Source organism: Rutilus rutilus (assembly GCF_951802725.1).
Source record: "Rutilus rutilus genome assembly, chromosome: 6".
NCBI classification, from domain to species: domain Eukaryota; kingdom Metazoa; phylum Chordata; class Actinopteri; order Cypriniformes; family Leuciscidae; genus Rutilus; species Rutilus rutilus.
Window position 1 is genome coordinate 95,001 of NC_140214.1, and position 19,426 is coordinate 114,426.

General features: G+C 47.0%; 1 protein-coding gene across 9 annotated transcripts in view; it reads right to left on the reverse strand.

Annotated features, from left to right (window-relative positions):
• Positions 1-19,426, reverse strand: part of LOC311292852 (myomegalin) — a 95,812-nt gene that overhangs the window by 65,869 nt on the left and 10,517 nt on the right. For 7 of the 9 annotated variants that reach the window (XM_084412663.1, XM_084412668.1, XM_084412666.1 and 4 more), the window contains exons 1-2: positions 6,704-6,967; positions 5,331-6,525 (exon numbers count right to left, since the gene is read on the reverse strand). In XM_084412663.1, the coding sequence (XP_084268789.1) occupies positions 5,331-6,479 (1,149 nt within the window). In that variant the 5' untranslated portion in view covers positions 6,480-6,525; positions 6,704-6,967. Of the gene's footprint in view, positions 1-5,330; positions 6,526-6,703; positions 6,968-15,858; positions 15,913-18,235; positions 18,390-18,682; positions 18,799-19,202; positions 19,327-19,426 lie in introns of those variants that run through there. The other 2 variants (XM_084412669.1, XM_084412670.1) reach the window with 1 other exon arrangement.

Genomic DNA, 19,426 nt, shown 5'->3' on the forward strand with positions numbered 1-19,426 from the left:
CAGTGATAATAGGAGATTACAGTAACAGAGATTGTTTAGGCTTTACAGCAGCTCTAGAATAAAGTTATTGTCCAGCTAAAGTTAGTTTATGATTGATTCACTTCCGATGTAAAGATCATTAGTGATTAACTTAGGGGCCGCTAACACACACCGTTCTCACAGAAAACCCTTAATGCGCTCCGGCCACTCATTTACACGACAACAGTGTGTGTGAGAGGGGGAGTGGCCTCTGGTCCTGCGCTGTGCTCACTCAGTGTGTGTGTGAGAGGGGGAGTGGCCAACACTGTGCTCACTCAGTGTGTGTGTGAGAGGGGGAGTGGCCAACACTGTGCTCACTCAGTGTGTGTGAGAGGGGGAGTGGCCTGCGCTGTGCTCACTCAGTGTCAGTGTGAGAGGGGAGTGGCCAACGCTGTGCTCACTCAGTGTCAGTGTGAGAGGGGAGTGGCCAACGCTGTGCTCACTCAGTGTGTGTGAGAGGGGGAGTGGCCGGGGCTGTGCTCACTCAATGTCAGTGTGAGAGGGGAGTGGCCAACGCTGTGCTCACTCAGTGTCAGTGTGAGAGGGGAGTGGCCAACGCTGTGCTCACTCAGTGTGTGTGAGAGGGGGAGTGGCCGGGGCTGTGCTCACTCAATGTCAGTGTGAGAGGGGAGTGGCCAACGCTGTGCTCACTCAGTGTCAGTGTGAGAGGGGAGTGGCCAACGCTGTGCTCACTCAGTGTGTGTGAGAGGGGGAGTGGCCGGGGCTGTGCTCACTCAATGTCAGTGTGAGAGGGGAGTGGCCAACGCTGTGCTCACTCAGTGTGTGTGAGAGGGGGAGTGGCCGGGGCTGTGCTCACTCAATGTCAGTGTGAGAGGGGAGTGGCCAACGCTGTGCTCACTCAGTGTGTGTGAGAGGGGAGTGGCCAACGCTGTGCTCACTCAGTGTGTGTGAGAGGGGGAGTGGCCGGGGCTGTGCTCACTCAATGTCAGTGTGAGAGGGGAGTGGCCAACGCTGTGCTCACTCAGTGTCAGTGTGAGAGGGGAGTGGCCAACGCTGTGCTCACTCAGTGTGTGTGAGAGGGGGAGTGGCCGGGGCTGTGCTCACTCAATGTCAGTGTGAGAGGGGAGTGGCCAACGCTGTGCTCACTCAGTGTCAGTGTGAGAGGGGAGTGGCCAACGCTGTGCTCACTCAGTGTCAGTGTGAGGGGGGAGTGGCCAACGCTGTGCTCACTCAGTGTGTGTGAGAGGGGGAGTGGCCTGCGCTGTGCTCACTCAATGTCAGTGTGAGAGGGGAGTGGCCAACGCTGTGCTCACTCAGTGTTAGTGTGAGAGGGGAGTGGTCAACGCTGTGCTCACTCAGTGTCAGTGTGAGAGGGGGAGTGGCCAACGCTGTGCTCACTCAGTGTCAGTGTGAGAGGGGGAGTGGCCTGTATAAAGCAGTCTGGTGAGAAATGATTCGCACAAACATGAAAGCATTGACGTTGATCGTGGGGAATATTCCCTTCGAAAACAAAACTCAGCCACTGTGTTTTCAGCGATTCGGATTTAGGAACATCAAAATGACTGCTGTGTCCGTTATTACACCCAAGCACAGAACACCACAATCGCTTTGACACCTTTCTGCTCCAGCGTATCAACAACGGCGGACTATGATGACAGCTCGCTCAGGGCGGCTCTGTGTTGAAATGCTGCTGTCAATTAACAATCGTGGGAGGGGCGTCCGACTGTGTGACGTCGAACGGCTTGATTTGAGACGGGGGAAAACATATAAGGAGATTAAAAAAAAACCACTGGATGGATTTTTATCATTATATGATGGTTGTGTACAGGCACTGCCAACACACATTTCAGTACAATCTACTTGTAAAAGTGCATGTACCATTATATGACCCCTTTAACAATATCTTTTGCATTTCTGATCCAAACAACGTCACACTTGGCACTGCACTTACTCGTACCCGTAGCAAGACACCGTCAAGTTTGAAATCCATCAGACTAACGGTTCAAGAGATATGCGTGTATAACAGACATACATGGAAATCACTCGCTCCAGACGCTCAATTCGCGTGCAGTGTGAACGCAGATTAGGCTGCATAGATTAGGTCAGCCAGAACCGGGAACACTTCCCATAAATCCTGATATACTCTTTACATCATAACCCCCAATTTCCACCAGATGCGGAACGGCTGCGGAACGGCTCCGCTGCGTGACAGCTCCGTGTTCCGTCGTCCGTCAATACCCACCAGGTCCGTATTTGTTGCGGAACGGCTGCGGTCATGACAGCTGAAGTCACAAGGACCCACGAGATCTCGCAAATTCACGTATGATCGCGCGATATAAGTGCTGAATTGCTGCGGAGCTCTCCGGCATCCGGCAAAAATAGAAGCTCTGCGTATCTGCTCCGGAGGGCTGCGGATCGCCGGAGTCGGAACGCAGCTGTACCGCATTCAGTGGAAATACACTCATTGACTTTAATGGAAACCTATTGACTCCGCCACCGTGCCGGAGCCGTAACGCAGCCGGTGGAAATTGGGGGTGAGAAGAATGGCGTCTACGCTAATATTAGTCTCTCTGTTTATCCCGAGGTTTACCGCAGTCCACCGGATCCAGGCCGTATCCAGATCTGATGAAGAACCTGCGCCTGGACACACACTCTCACACACACACACACTCCAGATCTGATGAAGGACCTGTGCCTGGACGCGACGACAGCGCAGTCCTGAAGTGTCACTAGTCTCTCCCCTGTGAAGGCCTCCTTCCCTTTACCTCTCTACAGATAAAAACGTTGTCGGGATAATTCTGGTTCGTGTGGCTACGCGGAAGCGATAAAAAATTCTGTATTATAAATTTTAAGGCCAGACAAGTAGTTTGTTGAGGGTTGGTTTGTAAAGATCAAATATTATTGATCTGCCTTATTATGGGTGGACGATGATACAATTTTCTTCTAGAAACAAACTTTGTTGTATTATTTTCATGTTATCAATGTAAAGCTGCTTTGATACAATCTGTATTGTAAAAAGTACTGCTATATAAATAAAGGTGACTTGACTTGACCTAAAGAAGGACTACACGCCTGCGCACACATATTCAAACGCGCATACCTATAGACTGAACTCGTAATACGCATGTGCGCCATCAGCGTTCTGATGTTTTTAAGTTTGCGCAGAGAGAACTTAAAGTGTAAATTGCAGGTTACATTTTTCACGAAGATAATGCAATGTGCTTATTAAACATAAAGATAAGAACCGCCCACCATTGTTTTGTATGTTTTTTATACCAAAATGCTGAATATAATATGAAAAGTTGGTACTTTTTACAGTGGTTTTAAGCACTCCCTCTCCCTTCCACTAGGCTGGGCGTGATGTCATAAGAGGGACTCCAAGCCTGGAGTTACCGTTAGTCTAACGGCAAGTAGGCTAGCAGTTATATTGGAGACCTAGCTAGCAAAAATGGTTAACTATTGTGTTTGTGCGGGATGTACGAATACATCAAAATTCACCTCCATGGCGTTCAGAGTTCGGTTGCTCGGCACTCGGTGGCACTCGGACACCGCCGCAGAAACACACTTGCCCTCCTGCGGGCTGCGCTCATCCGCCTTGAGCTCGGTCCGTCCAGAACGTCTTTTCTCGGCTTAATCCAGTTAAAGGCACGTATCTCGCGACAGCTCCGTGTCGTTGCGGAGTTGCGTTTTAGCACTGACAATATCGCGTTCTGTCAGCAGATGCCGGCAAAGCGCCATTGTGCCTGTGCAGTGTGTGCATCTCTACAGCTCTGATTAGGACTACTGACACCATGTAAGTAAATAATGTCTTCAGTCGTTGTCCCTCCTTGCTATTCTACATGACGGCAAGATTTTGAAAAGACTTTGGCTTGTTCCCTAATGTTATCAGTCTCCCAGTCGTTCTCCATAGTCAAGCCACTAACAGTAGGAATCTAGCAGAGGATGGGTTGCTACTCCCTCTTATGACGTCATCACCCAGTTACTGTAAAAAACATGCTAGCTTTGAAGAAACCCCAATAAATGTTATTTTAATGCATTTTAAGACAGAAATATTTAAATATATACATATTGAGCACTTTAATTTAGACATGAATTGGTTGTGGTGGTTAACCTGCAATTTACACTTTAAGGGCTTTCTGTTAGAACAGTGTCGTGTTAGCGGCCCCTAAGTTAATAACTAATGATCTTTACAACGGAAGTGAATCAATCATAAACTAACTTTATCTGGACAATAACTTTATTCTAGATCTGCTGTAAAGCCAAAACAATCTCTGTTACAGTAATCTCCTGTTATCACTGTAAAGCTGCTGTGAAACAATCCATATTGTTAAAGCGCTGTATAAATGAAGGTGACCTGACTTGACTTTAATCTTCTTTAAGCGCAACGGAGCAACTGTGTCTAAAGTGCTGGAAAAGAGAGAGTTAAGAGTTTCTGTTGTAATATCGAGTTCTTCTAAGCTATCCGGGATGCTGAGATGATGAAACTGATCAGGTAGATTATTGATAAAGCAATCTTTAGTGGCAGAAGTGATAGGTCTCACATATTTGTAACACGGAGTCGGCTTTGCAGCCTTGGCTAAATGAAGTTTACACGAGACTAGATAATGATCTGAGATGTCATCGCTCTGCTGCAGAATTACAACAGCATCAACATTGATTCCGTGTGATAATATTAGATCTAGAGTATGATTACGACAATGAGTAGGTCCTGACACGTGTTGTCTAATTATTGTTTTACTTAACCTGTTTATGACGTCTTCATTATTTAATGTATATATTTGTATACTTAATGTATGTTTAAATAGATCTGTCATGAAAACAAGTTATTGCAGTTTATTGTGGTTTAAATGTTTATATTTCACCAACAAACTGGAGTAGAAACAATCATGTCATAAAAAAAGTTTATATAAAAACAGCCTTATGTGCTATTTGTAGAACTCAGTTTTAGATATTTGAGTGTTGATAATTAAACAAGTTTGATTAAATATTTGTTTTTATATTTAATAACATTTTATTAAATATGAAATATTTCAATAATAATTGACTAATTATTCATGTATTATTTATATTCTGTTTTGGTTTTCGGCCGAGTGAATCCTGAATTTTCGGTTTCGGCCCAGAATTGTAATTTCGGTGCATCTCAAATAAATATTGCCATGAACCTCACAGACTCAAAATATGCAAAGTGATGAACATGACAAAAACTGAATGGGACAGTTGTGTTTTTAAATCATTACATGCATGAAACATGTTGTGCTCAGCACAAACCGTGTGGGAAGCGTCATCTGAATGCATCCGTTTGCCGACCCTAAGCAACACGGATCTTATGGTCCTGTTAGTAAGCGCTTCACCTGTGGGAGCCTCCGGAAACAGAAGGGCAGGTACTCGTCCTGCAGCTCCGGCTCCTCCAGCACCAGCTCCAGCAGGACTCTGTCCGGCTCCGGCGGGTCTCTCTCCGGCTCCGGTGGGACTCTATCCGGCTCCGACGGGTCTCTCTCCGGCTCCGGCTCCAGCATCATGTGGTTCACTCCACCAAACAGGTTCCCCTGCTCTGGACTGGCCAGTTTAGCTCCTCCATTAAAAACCCCAGGATGCACCAGAACAGGGAGCCGGCAGCCGGGAGGAGTCCGGACGGGCCGATACACACAGTCCTGCAGCAGAGCCAGAACCAGCGCCAGCCGTGATGGAGGTTCCTCGGATGCTCCGAGATGCTCCTCAGACGCATTCAGGGATTCCAGCGAGCCACCGCAGCTCAGCCGCTCTCGGAGTGTGTGATCACCGTCTGACGAGCTGGACATCCAGCGGCTCCCGGTGCCGGTCCGCTCTTCCCCACAGCCGCTCCCGGTGCCGGTCCACTCTTCCCCACAGGCGCTCCCGGTGCCGGTCCGCTCTTCTCCACAGACGCTCCCGGTACCAGTCCTGGAGTAGCGTGTGGACGGCCCGCAGGAGACGCTCCTCCACAGCTTCCGGGGCACTTTACACACGGCTTCGTAGTCGGCGTCGGACACACGCAGCGCTCGGCACCTGCGCGAGGACGACTCTAGCGCGCGGCACGGGGGATTGAGGGAACACTCCCACATCTGCTCCTCGTCCTCCGCCCAGGACTCGTGCATGGAGTAGATGAGGTCCTCCTGCAGCAGCGCGCAATACTGGTGAACGGACGGGTCCAACCCACTCGCCTCTGGCGCCCCCTGCGGGTTGTGTTTGTTATAGAGTGCAGTGATGCAGATGCGCAGACGCTCCCTCTCCTGCAGGAGTCTGCGCAGACGCTCGAGGGACAGCGCCTGCACGCGCGCGATCACCGTGTCGAAGCGGAACATGCGGTCCAGCATGAAGGAGCACTTGCTGCAGACGAACTCGCGGCGCCCGTCGCGTTGAAGCTCGCGGCCCAGAGCCCGAGACAGCAGAACCTGCAGCTTTAGCTTGGCTGACGGGTGGAAGAGCCATCGCCGCTGGTTCCCACACAGATCCCCGGAGCACACGCGACACGCCTCCTTCATTCCCAACAGAGTCGGATATTCACTGGATTCTGAAACACCCGCTGTCCTTTGGTTTAAAAAAAAGAAGAAAAAAAAGATTTGGATTCCAAACAAAAACAAGTCCTGTTGTTTTCATGTAGTCAAATCCAATATGTTTAAAAACAGTATTATAATATTTGTAATATCTTTAGATAATATGAATAATATCAGAGATCATAATATAAACACAAGCGTAGCTTAATCACCATATATGAGACTGCGGCTCAGAGTACTGAAGTCCTCAGGGTGTCATCAGATGAAAAATGATCATAATCCACGAGCGCTGGAGCAGAGATGCATCTGAGAGTTCAACTGCGGAGAGCCGAGTCACAAACACGAGGACAAGCGCTGCCGATGTCGATATTCCGTGTGTGTGTGTGTGTGTGTGTGTGTGTGTCTGTGTCTGTGTGTGCGTGCGTGTGTCTGATGCGGAACACGCGCCTCCGTATCTCTCTCTGTCTCTCTTCATCACCGGAACACGGCAGTGGTGTGAGAGAGAGAGAGAGAGAGAGAGAGAGAGAGAGAGAGAGAGAGAGAGTGACGTCAGTCTCATCATCATCACTGCGATACAGAGAACATCAGATTCTGCGGTCGCGTCATCAGATGAAAGGAGGCTTAAACCATCTCACGCCGCAGGGGTGCATCACTCATCATTACACATCATTATACAATAGAACATCGACTGAAAAACGACAAGCCAAGAAAAAGAACAATAATCTGTGAAATACAGTATTTTGGTCATATTTCCCGCGATCCCGCTCAGAATACAGTGAGGTGATGCGGGTCTGCGCGTTCCCGCGCCCCTCTGATTGATTGACAGATCAGCAGCAGCGCGTGCCTCTAATGTCACCAGACGAGAAATAAACATCTGTATGATGATGACGCCTCATGCTTTATATGAATATGTATTATTATGGTTCAGGGGCAACATGTTAAGTTTACTGTTTTTATATTTGATCTACAGTCCAGTCATTTATTATGTCTAATGCAGGTTACCTGCATAAATAAGCCAGGACAGATTCATGTGTGTTAATAGCTGCGACTGCCAGTCCCAAAACGCCATTGTAATAATGAAACATGTTGATCACCTGACCCCTGACCCCTGACCCAGAGCATGACCTGTGAGCAGGGGTGCCTCAACAGAGCCCAAGAACATTGGAAACGACCACTCTCATCCTGGTTCCCACCTGTTTAAACTGCTGCCCTCTGGTAGGCGCTACAGATGCCTTAAGTCAAGGACCAATAGACTCAAGGACAGCTTTTCCCCCAGAGCTATAATTGCACTAAATACACATATGCACTGAACACTCGGATGCACTGACATCTTACTCGGTACAATATGTATTTATGTATCATATTTTTGTGCAATCTCCATTCTTTTTTTTATACATTCAGTCTTGTATTTCCGTGAAATATCTTAACTTTTTGTGTAATGTTTTTTTTAATATTCTCATTCAGAGCCAGAAGTCTACCTCATATTAGGGCATTAATCATTTTGACAAACTGTGGCTTATTATTGTTATTATTATTACTCTTATATATATACACAAGCAACTTTTTCTATGTTCTTTTTCTTTATTCTTTGTCTTAAGCTTAAAATTTTTAATTGTACATCACTTCGTATTATGTATATTTTTATTTATTTATTTTTATGTACCAAGCACCTTATGCAGAAGCTATGCAATTTCGTTGTATCTTGTGTACAATGACAATAAAGAAATTCTAATTCTAATTCTAATTCTAATTTACATAAACTTTACCTAACCCCATTAGCCAATACATAGACATTTCCATTTATGCTCATGTATTAATAAATTCAACTGACAACTTTAGAAACAGTTTTCTAGCTGAAAAGTATTTGATAATGTCAGTAAAATCCCATTATTGGATAATGTCACTCTCGATACACATATTATTATTATTATTTATACCAAAGCCAGTTTTGAGAATGATTTGAGAATTTGAGTGTTGACACAGTAGCGTGTCGTACCCTGTCTGTATGAACATGTGATCTATCAGCTGTAACCATAGTGACAGTGAATAAAGTAACATCAAAGATAGCAACGTAAATAAAACTCAATTCTTTTCACAAAAGAGTTTTACCCTGAGAGTCTCATTCTCACGTAGCAGGTTCCAGTGTGTGTGTGTGTGTGTGTGTGTGTGTGTGTGTGTGTCGTTGCTCTACTGCAGTTGTTGTTTATGCAAACACACATTTAGACTGTGGTGATACTGATCTATTTAAGAAACAAAAAACACAGCGGCTCTATTAGTTCATCTCACACGCACACACACACACACGCACACACACACCTGAAGTCTATCTGTTTGCTCATGTATCATGTATCAGACCACATGAAAACGTGCCGTCTGGTTCTAATAACACAGGGAGTGGATCATTTGTTTTCAGGATCTCAGTAAGAGACTCATGCAGCTTTTGAACATGTCAGTGTTTGTTTGCACAGTAAATGTGTGTATCAGTGCGCTGTGATCTGAGGCAGGAGTTAAAACACTTTAGCTCAGGACAAAGACTTCAATAATTTAGCCCAGTTGTGTTTGCAGACGTCTGCCTCTATCAGTCCCACAATGCACCTGGCTCGTTGCCACGGGAACAGTGGTTGTGAATTCCAGAGAATTTATCTCGTCCTGACGGTAATAGAAGTTTATTTTTATATGCAGTATTTTCACTTTAAAGAAATCGTCCACTGATTCATGAGAGGAATCACATCCAGACTCAATCTGAACTGATGCACTTATAAGTCTAATGTTTGGACTATTCTGAGCTGATATTAAGGTTCCTTTAAGTGTTTAAATAAGTCGACATATGTTGTGTTGGCAAGAGTAAAAAAACAAGACAAAAATGGTGGTTTTGCAATTCCAACACAGAGGTAATCCCTCCAGAGGTGAAGAGTTAGAGACGGACCGACATCTGCTGTTCCTTTAAAACATTTACAAACAAACTAGAGACGATCTTTAGAGTGTTCTGAACACACTCTCTCTCACACACACACACACACACACACACACACACACACACACACACACACACACACACACACATCATGGCATTATATGATCATTCAGATCCGCTCAAAACTTCACAGTCGTTCAGCAGTTCTTCCAGTCAGTGTTTCATCACACTAATTTACAATGTAAAACACACACACACACACGCTTACACGGATACACATATATACAGTTGAAACCAGATATTTACATACACTTCAGAAAAAAACACAAACTTTTATTTCTTTACTATCATACATTAAATCAGAGTAAACTTTTTCTGTTTTAGATCAATAATTTTTTGCATTTGTTAAATGTCAGAATCGAGCGAGGGAGAATTTTTATGTATTTTTTTGATAACTTTCAGACTTTAAGTGAGAAGTATACATACACTTCCTTAGTATTTGGTAGAATTGCCACGAAACTGTTTCACTTGGGCCAAACGTTTTGGGTACCCTTCCACAAGCTTTCGACAATAGTTTGCTGGAATTTTGGCCCACTCCTCTTGACAGAACTGGTGTAACTGGGTCAGGTTTGTAGGCCTACTTGCTCGCACTCGCCTTTTCAGTGCCGCCCACAAATTTTCTATGGGATTGAGATCAGGGCTTTGTGATGGCCACTCCAATACCTTGACTTTGTTGTCCTTAAGCCACTTTGTAACTAATTTGGAGGTATGCTTGGGGTCATTGTCCATTTGGAAGACCCATTTGCACCCAAGCTTTAACTTCCTGGCTGATGTCTTCAGATGTTGCTTCAATATATCCAGAAAATTCTCTTTTCTCATGATGCCATCTATTTTGTGAAGTGCACCAGTCCCTTCTGCAGCAAATACTTATACTATCACCCCCATACTTCACAGTTGGGATGGTGTTCTGAGGCTTCAAAGCTTCACCCTTTTTCCTCCAAATATCCCGTTTATCATTATGGCCGAACAGTTCAATTTTTGTTTCGTCAGACCACAGGACATGTCTTCAGAAATTAAGATTTTTGTCCCTATGTGCAGTTGCAAACTGTAGTCTGGCTTTTTTATGGTGGTTTTGAAGTAATGGCTTTCTTCTCCCAGAGTAACCTTTTAGCTCATGGTGGTACAGGACTCGTTTTACTGTGGATAATGACACTGTCTTACCAGTTTCAGCTAGCATCTTCACAAGGTCTTTTGCTGTTGTCCTGGGATTGATTCGCACATTTCGCACCAAAAAACGTTCCTCTCTGGGACTCAGAATCCGTCTCCTTCCTGAGCGGTATGATGGTTGTACATTCCCATGTTTTTTATACTTGCGTATTATTGTCTGAACAGATGAACGTGGGAACTTCAGGCATCTGGAAATTGCACCTAAGGATGAGCCACACTTGTGGAGGTCCACAATTCTTTTCCTGATGTCTTGGTTGATTTCTCTTGATTTTCCCATGATGTCAAAGAAAGAGGCTCTGTGTTTGAGGTGTGCCTTTATATGCATCCACAGGTGTGCCACCAATTAACTCAAATGGAATCAATTAACCTATCAGAAGCTTCTTAAGCTCAGAATGGAATCATCTGGAGTTTTCTTTTTGTTTAAAGACACAATAAACTTAGTGTATGTATACTTCTGACTTTGATGAAAGTGATAAAAAAATACATCAAAATTCTCCCTCGCTCGATTCTGACATTTAACAAATGCAAAAAATATGTTACTATTTATTGATCTAAAACAGAAAAAGTTTACTCTGATTTAATGTATGACAGTAAAGAAATAAAAGTTTTTGTGTTTTTTTCTGAAGTGTATGTAAATATCTGTCACGATCCACACTTAATGAAACAAAGGAAGATCCAATAGCAGTATAAGATTTATTAAGGGTAATCCAAAAGCAATGGTCAAGTCCAGGCATGGGTCAAAATCCAATAAGGCAATCCAAAACAAGACACAAACAGGAACAGGCAGGAAACGGACACAGAAGTGGCATGAAATACAACAAGGACTCCGTAACAAACACTAAACAGGCAGGGTATTTATACACAGGGAAATGACAATGAAAATGGGAAACAGGCTGAGTGCAATGATCAGTGATAAGGGACAGCTGAGTGCAATGAAAAGACAAGGATCATGGGGAATGTAGTTCAAGAGTGTGCTGGACACCGTGAGGAAGGAGGACATCTAGTGGTGACCCAAAGAACATAAACCAGACACTGTGACATAACCCCCCCTCTACGGAGTGGCTCCCAGACACTCCAAGACAGGACACGGAACAAAACAAGAGTTCAGGAGGGAGGTGGCACGGTGGAGGATCAGGGGGAGGGACGGGGGGCCAGGTCCATGAAGGGAAACAGAAACAGGGGGTAACAGACTCAAAGGGGGCCAGGGTGACACAGACAGTCCATCGGGCGGCCGGGGCAAAGCGAACAGTCCATCCGGCGGCCGGGGCGGAGGCTTTCCCTCGGGCGGCCAGGGCGGAGGCTTTCCCTCGGGCGGCCAGGGCGGAGGCTTTCCCTCGGGCGGCCAGGGCGGAGGCTTTCCCTCGGGCGGCCAGGGCGGAGGCTTTCCCTCGGGCGGCCAGGGCGGAGGCTTTCCCTCGGGCGGCCAGGGCGGAGGCTTTCCCTCGGGCGGCCAGGGCGGAGGCTTTCCCTCGGGCGGCCAGGGCGGAGGCTTTCCCTCGGGCGGCCAGGGCGGAGGCTTTCCCTCGGGCGGCCAGGGCGGAGGCTTTCCCCCGGGCGGCCAGGGCGGAGACTTTCCCTCGGGCGGCCAGGGCGGAGGCTTTCCCTCGGGCGGCAAGGGCGGAGGCTTTCCCTCGGGCGGCAAGGGCGGAGACTTTCCCTCGGGCGGCCAGGGCGGAGACTTTCCCTCGGGCGGCGAAGACCCCTCGGGTGGCCACGGCGGTGAAGACCCCTCGGGCGGCCATGGCTCAGGAACTGGAACTGGCACCAACGGCTCAGGCACTGGAACTGGCACCACCGGAACAGGCACTGGAACTGGCACCACCGACTCAGGCACTGGAACTGGCACCACCGACTCAGGCACTGGAACTGGCACCACCGACTCAGGCACTGGAACTGGCACCACCGACTCAGGCACTGGAACTGGCACCACCGACTCAGGCACTGGAACTGGCACCACCGACTCAGGCACTGGAACTGGCACCACCGACTCAGGCACTGGAACTGGCACCACCGACTCAGGCACTGGAACTGGCACCACCGACTCAGGCAATGGCACTGGCACCACCGACTCCGGCACTGGAACTGGCACCACCAGCTCAGGAACAGACACCACCGGCCCAGGAACAGACACCACCGGCCCAAGTGTGTGCGTAGCCCACACACACCACATGGCTGTGGCCATAATGGCCAGTGTCGCGGTCACTGAGGGCTCAGGAACAGCCGGCTCAGGCTCAGGAACAGACACCACCGGCTCAGGAACAGGCACAGGAACAGACACAGGCACAGGCAGAGACTCAGGAACAGGCACAGGCAGAGACTCAGGAACAGACACTGGCTCCGGCTCAGGAACGGACACTGGCTCCGGCTCAGGAACGGACACTGGCTCCGGCTCAGGAACGGACACTGGCTCCGGCTCAGGAACGGACACTGGCTCCGGCTCAGGAACGGACACTGGCTCCGGCTCAGGAACGGACACTGGCTCCGGCTCAGGAACGGACACTGGCTCCGGCTCAGGAACGGACACTGGCTCCGGCTCAGGAACGGACACTGGCTCCGGCTCAGGAACGGACACTGGCTCCGGCTCAGGAACGGACACTGGCTCCGGCTCAGGAACGGACACTGGCTCCGGCTCAGGAACGGACACTGGCTCCGGCTCAGGAACGGACACTGGCTCCGGCTCAGGAACGGACACTGGCTCCGGCTCAGGAACGGACACTGGCTCCGGCTCAGGAACGGACACTGTGGGTCCAAAAGGCATCTCCAGGATTCTGGCCAGACGCTCGAAGTAATCTGACAATGTCCCAGACGCCACCGGCTCGGGCACTGGAACTGGCCCCACCGGCTCGGGCACTGGAACTGACACCACCGGCTCGGGCACTGGAACTGGCACCACCAGCTCCGACTCAGGAACAGACACCACCGGCTCAAGTTCAGACACAGGCTCGACGGTGGCCATCTTGTCCGGAGACACAGGCTCGGCGGCGGCCATCTTGTCCAGAGACATAGGCTCGGCAGATGTGACGTGAACATTCCTGGGTGTTTCTAGGATCTTAAGTAGCGTTGAAAAATAATCAAACAATGTTCCAGTGGCCATCTCCTCAGGGGACACCAGCTCCGCGTCGGCCATCTTGTCCGAAGACACAGGCTCGGCAGACGTGCCGTGAACAGTCTCTGGATCGGCCGACGTGACATGAACAGTCTCTGGATCAGCAGACGTGACGTGAACAGTCTCTGGATCAGCAGACGTGACGTGAACAGTCTCTGGATCAGCAGACGTGTTCCTTTTCCCTCTTCTCCGTCCGCGACGGCGAGATGGTGGTTGCGGTCCGTCCCTCACGAGCCCAGGGTCGAAGGGGGGCCATGGTGGAGAGTGCTGTTGGATCTCCACTCGACCACCTCCTCCTCTGCGACCACCCCGGGTCCCACGAAAAATAACTAGGCGGGTTCCCTTAAAAAATTCTCTCCTCTCCAGTTCGGTGGCTGGGGAAGAGAAGTTTGAACTCATACCGCTGGTTCTTGTTTGACGGAGTCCTTCTGTCACGATCCACACTTAATGAAACAAAGGAAGATCCAATAGCAGTATAAGATTTATTAAGGGTAATCCAAAAGCAATGGTCAAGTCCAGGCATGGGTCAAAATCCAATAAGGCAATCCAAAACAAGACACAAACAGGAACAGGCAGGAAACGGACACAGAAGTGGCATGAAATACAACAAGGACTCCGTAACAAACACTAAACAGGCAGGGTATTTATACACAGGGAAATGACAATGAAAATGGGAAACAGGCTGAGTGCAATGATCAGTGATAAGGGACAGCTGAGTGCAATGAAAAGACAAGGATCATGGGGAATGTAGTTCAAGAGTGTGCTGGACACCGTGAGGAAGGAGGACATCTAGTGGTGACCCAAAGAACATAAACCAGACACTGTGACAATATCTGGTTTCAACTGTATACATACACACACACACACACTATCACTCTCTCACTCACACACAAACACACACACACACACAATATACAATTTTACAATCAGTTGGGATAGTAACATCTAGCCCTTATTATGCAATTACTACTAATATATTATTTTGCACTTTAAGTATACTACTATGTTCCTATTTAGGTATTCATTTTACCTAACCCTAACCTTTAACTGCACTTTAACTCTGTACATTTATAAGATTGTATGTAAAACTGTGTGAAAGTATTTAATGGGCTACTCAATCAAAGGTTTAAACACAACTACAAGTCAAGTATACTTAGAATACTTCATTATACTTATAAGTTTATCTGAAAGATTGAGTACAAATATAGACCAAATATACTGCGAGCTTTCTGTCAGTGTAAGTTAAACATACTTCAGTACACTTTTAAATATATTTCTGAGAAGTACATAAAAAGTAGACTGAGATTATACTTTCTTATTTTTAGTTTAAAAGAAGTATTCTAATAATAGCGCACTTGAATAAACTTCTTTTTCATAAGGGTTAGTCACAATATATTAAGACTGTGTCTTAAGAACTAGTCTGACCAACTAGCAGTTTGCCAAGGAGTAATCAGTCTAATTTTCAGATTCAAATGAATCTACTGACCTAAAGAAGTCATGACTAGTCTAAGCACTGGATGTGAAGTCCCTGCGTGTGTCTTCAGTGTGTGTGTGTTTCCCAGATAAAGTGTTGAACAGAGGACGGGTTTTACTGTGGCGAATCTCCTCATCCCTCGCTCACAGCAGACAGACGGCGAAGGGTTAACGAGATTCATCACGATTCATCATGATTCATCACAACAACAAACGTTGTTTGTGCTTATTGTAAATAGGTATTTATTAAATTATTTTGTATCATTTGTTTGTTTTTTTGCATATAGTTCCACAATAAAAGAGTATCACGTCTGATTCAGAGGAATGGCTCTACACAGGTTAATATAAATGAAGTCACACAGATGATTCTTCTGTTTGAATCTGATTTACACTCTTATTAAGAGTCTCTCTTCAACTCAAAAGACTGAAGACTAATATATATGCAACAGTTTACATAACTACTACATAGCTACTAAGACTACTTCAAACGTTCAAATCAGGAACTAAATCTGCCAACAGTGGAATCATATATTGTGCTTGTTCAGTGTGTTTGGTCGAGCTAATATAAAGAAACGGTGGAGATCCACTCTGGTTCGGTCCAGTCGAGGTGTACACACACACACACACACACACACACACACTCTTACCTGCATCTCTTGTTGCACACGGAGCCTCTCGCGGCCCAACTCCTCTTCATAAAACTACACAAAGAAACAATCATTACAGCTACACAATTATACCAAAGAAATCAGTACATCTGTCACTCTGTATTTCATGGTGTTTTCCACTACAAATGTTTTTTTTGTAATGAGAATTCAGGGTTTTAATTCTCTGAATTCTAAATGTGATTAACAATCATGAAAATAATGTCACAATGCTAAAAAAAACCCGGTCCTAACGGAGAAATGTGACAGATATCTGACAGATTAGAGCAGTTCAGCTGGGAAACGCAGAGTCTTTCACATCAACACGTGAGTCGGACGCTCACACACTGTTTGCTTTCTTTATCGCACATGAAAAGAATTAGATGTGATAATTGTCAAATAGATGTGTTTATGTTACAGAAACACTTTTCATTCGGTAGTTTATGTAGTGCTTAAAAGTACAGTATGTTATAAGTCATTGCTGAACATTGTTCATTTGAAATCAACCCAAGCAAACACACCCCCTTCTTTATGGCTCCGCCTCCAAAGCTCATCTTCCAATCCTAACCTCTGCTCCGAGTCTCGAACCCCGATCGCAAGGCGAGTGCATGTGCACTAACAAGGACACTAAACAGTGAACGTCTCATTCATCAGCCTGCGCGACTCTCACTGGCTGGCCTCCGTTACACATGAGTGGATGTCTATTTATCGTAGCAGAAGTTCAATAAAATAATGCTTCACTAAAACTAAAGCAAAGATGATGAAAGTGTTCCTCAGTGTCCCCCAGTGTTACTCAGTGTTCCCCAGTTTTACTCAGTGTTCCTCGGTGTTCCCCAGTGTCCCCCAGTGTTACTCAGTGTCCCCCAGTGTTACTCAGTGTTACTCAGTGTTCCCCAGTGTTCCTCTGTGTTCCTCTGTGTTCCTCTGTGTTCCTAGGTGTTACTCTGTGTTACTCTGTGTTACTCTGTGTTACTCTGTGTTACACGGTGTTACTCGGTGTTACTCAGTGTTACTCAGTGTTACTCAGTGTTCCTCACTGTTATTCGGTGTTCCTCGGTGTTACTCTGTGTTCCTCAGTGTTACACGTGTTCCTCAGTGTTACTCAGTGTTCCTCACTGTTACTCAGTGTTCCTCACTGTTACTCAGTGTTCTTCACTGTTATTTGGTGTTCCTCAGTGTTACTCTGTGTTCCTCAGTGTTACATGTGTTCCTCAGTGTTACTCAGTGTTCCTCACTGTTATTCGGTGTTCCTCGGTGTTACTCGGTGTTCCTCAGTGTTACTCGTGTTCCTCAGTGTTCCTCAGTGTTACTCTGTGTTCCTCAGTGTTATTCGGTGTTCCTCTGTGTTACTCGGTGTTCCTCAGTGTTACTCGTGTTCCTCAGTGTTCCTCAGTGTTCCTCAGTGTTCCTTAGTGTTCCTCAGTGTTATTCGGTGTTCCTCAGTGTTACTCGGTGTTCCTCAGTGTTACTCGTGTTCCTCAGTGTTCCTCAGTGTTACTCGTGTTCCTCAGTGTTCCTCAGTGTTCCTCAGTGTTCCTCACTGTTATTCGGTGTTCCTCGGTGTTCCTCAGTGTTACTCGTGTTCCTCAGTGTTCCTCAGTGTTCCTCACTGTTATTCGGTGTTCCTCGGTTTTACTCGGTGTTCCGCAGTGTTACTCATGTTCCTCAGTGTTCCTCAGTGTTACTCAGTGTTCCTCACTGTTATTCGGTGTTCCTCTGTGTTACTCGGTGTTCCTCAGTGTTACTCGTGTTACTCAGTGTTCCTCAGTGTTCCTCAGTGTTCCTCGGTGTTCCTCAGTGTCCCCCAGTGTTACTCAGTGTTCCCCAGTGTTACTCAGTGTCCCCCAGTATTCCTCAGTGTTCCCCAGTGTTACTCAATGTTACTCAGTGTCCCCCAGTGTTACTCAGTGTTACTCAGTGTTACTCAGTGTTCCCCAGTGTTCCTCAGTGTTCCCCAGTGTTACTCAGTGTTCCTCGGTGTTCCTCAGTGTCCCCCAGTGTTACTCAGTGTCCCCCAGAATTACTCAGTGTTACTCAGTGTCCCCCAGTGTTACTCAGTGTTCCTCGGTGTTCCTCAGTGTTCCTCGGTGTTCCTCAGTGTCCCCCAGTGTTACTCAGTGTCCCCCAGTGTTACTCAGTGTCCCCCAGTGTTACTCAGTGTCCCCCAGTGTTACTCAGTGTCCCCCAGTGTTACTCAGTGTAACTCAGTGTTCCTCTGTGTTCCTCAGTGTTCCCCAGTGTTACTCAGTGTTCCCCAGTGTTACTCAGTGTTACTCAGTGTTCCCCAGTGTTCCCCAGTGTTACTCAGTGTTACTCTGTTTGTTGTTGTTTGTTCGTATTTCGGTCCGACCAACTTTCAAACAGCGTTTTTCAAACACACCTGCGCGTCTCTCTCTCTCTGCAGCAGAGACACAGACAGCTTCTGCAGCTGCTCCTCCATGTGTCTCACTCTCTGTCTCAGGTCTGTCCTCTCCTCCGTCAGCTCGCGGATTAGACGCTCCTTACAGCACAGCGCCGCGCTCAGCTGCTCGATCCTGCACACACACACGTGCGCAGACACACGCATGCACATACCACACACGCAGACACACACGCAGAAACACACGCAGACACACACGCAGACACACACGCAGACACACACGCAGACACACACACAAACAACCTTCACTTGATCTACTAATGGGAAAAATAATGTTGCATATTGTTATTATGCAGAATAATCTCCTCTAATCTGATTGGACTAGTAGCAAACAAGCCAAACTGATTTTAGTCCACACTGATCATGAGGAAACGCTGGTCTAAGGTGAATGTGGAGACCAGATCTTACCTGTCTCTGTCTGCATCCTCATCAGACTGTGGGCTCCAGTCTCCTGGGGTCTGCTTGGGAACCGTCTCCATGGCGACAGAGCCTTGCAGGGCCTCGTCCTGTGCAAACTGAGCCTCCTGCCATGCATCATCATCACCATCATCATCATCACTACCATCATCATCACCATCATCACCATCATCCCCACCAGCATCATCATCATCACCATCATCATCATCACCACCAGCATCATCACCATCACCATCATCATCACACTTATGTGTGTGTGTGTGCATGTCTGTGTGTGTGAGTGTGTGTGTTAGTGTGTGTGTATGTGTGTGTGTGTGCATGCATGTGCGTGTGTGTGTGTGTGTGTGTGTGTGTGTGTGTGTGTGTGTGAGAGTGTGCGTGCATGCATGTGTGTGTGTGTGTGTGTGTGTGTGTGTGTGTCTGAGTGAGTGCGTGCGTGCGTGTGTGTGTGTGTGAGTGTGTGAGTGTGTGTGTGTGCATGTGTGTCAGTGTGTGTGAGAGTGTGTTGTACCTCCTGCAGGATCTGTATCTTGCTCTCCAGCACTTGCTGCATGTGATCGATCTCCTGTTGTCTCTCTTCACAGCGTCTCTGCAGCTCCGCTTCATTGTGATTGGTCAGACTCTCTGCTGTTGTCCTGTCAAAAATGAACACATGGATGATTGTTTTAAAGAGAAGCTATTATTCCCTTTTACACAGTCTTGATGTTGTTTCTCTACTAGAACAGGTTTTCCTGC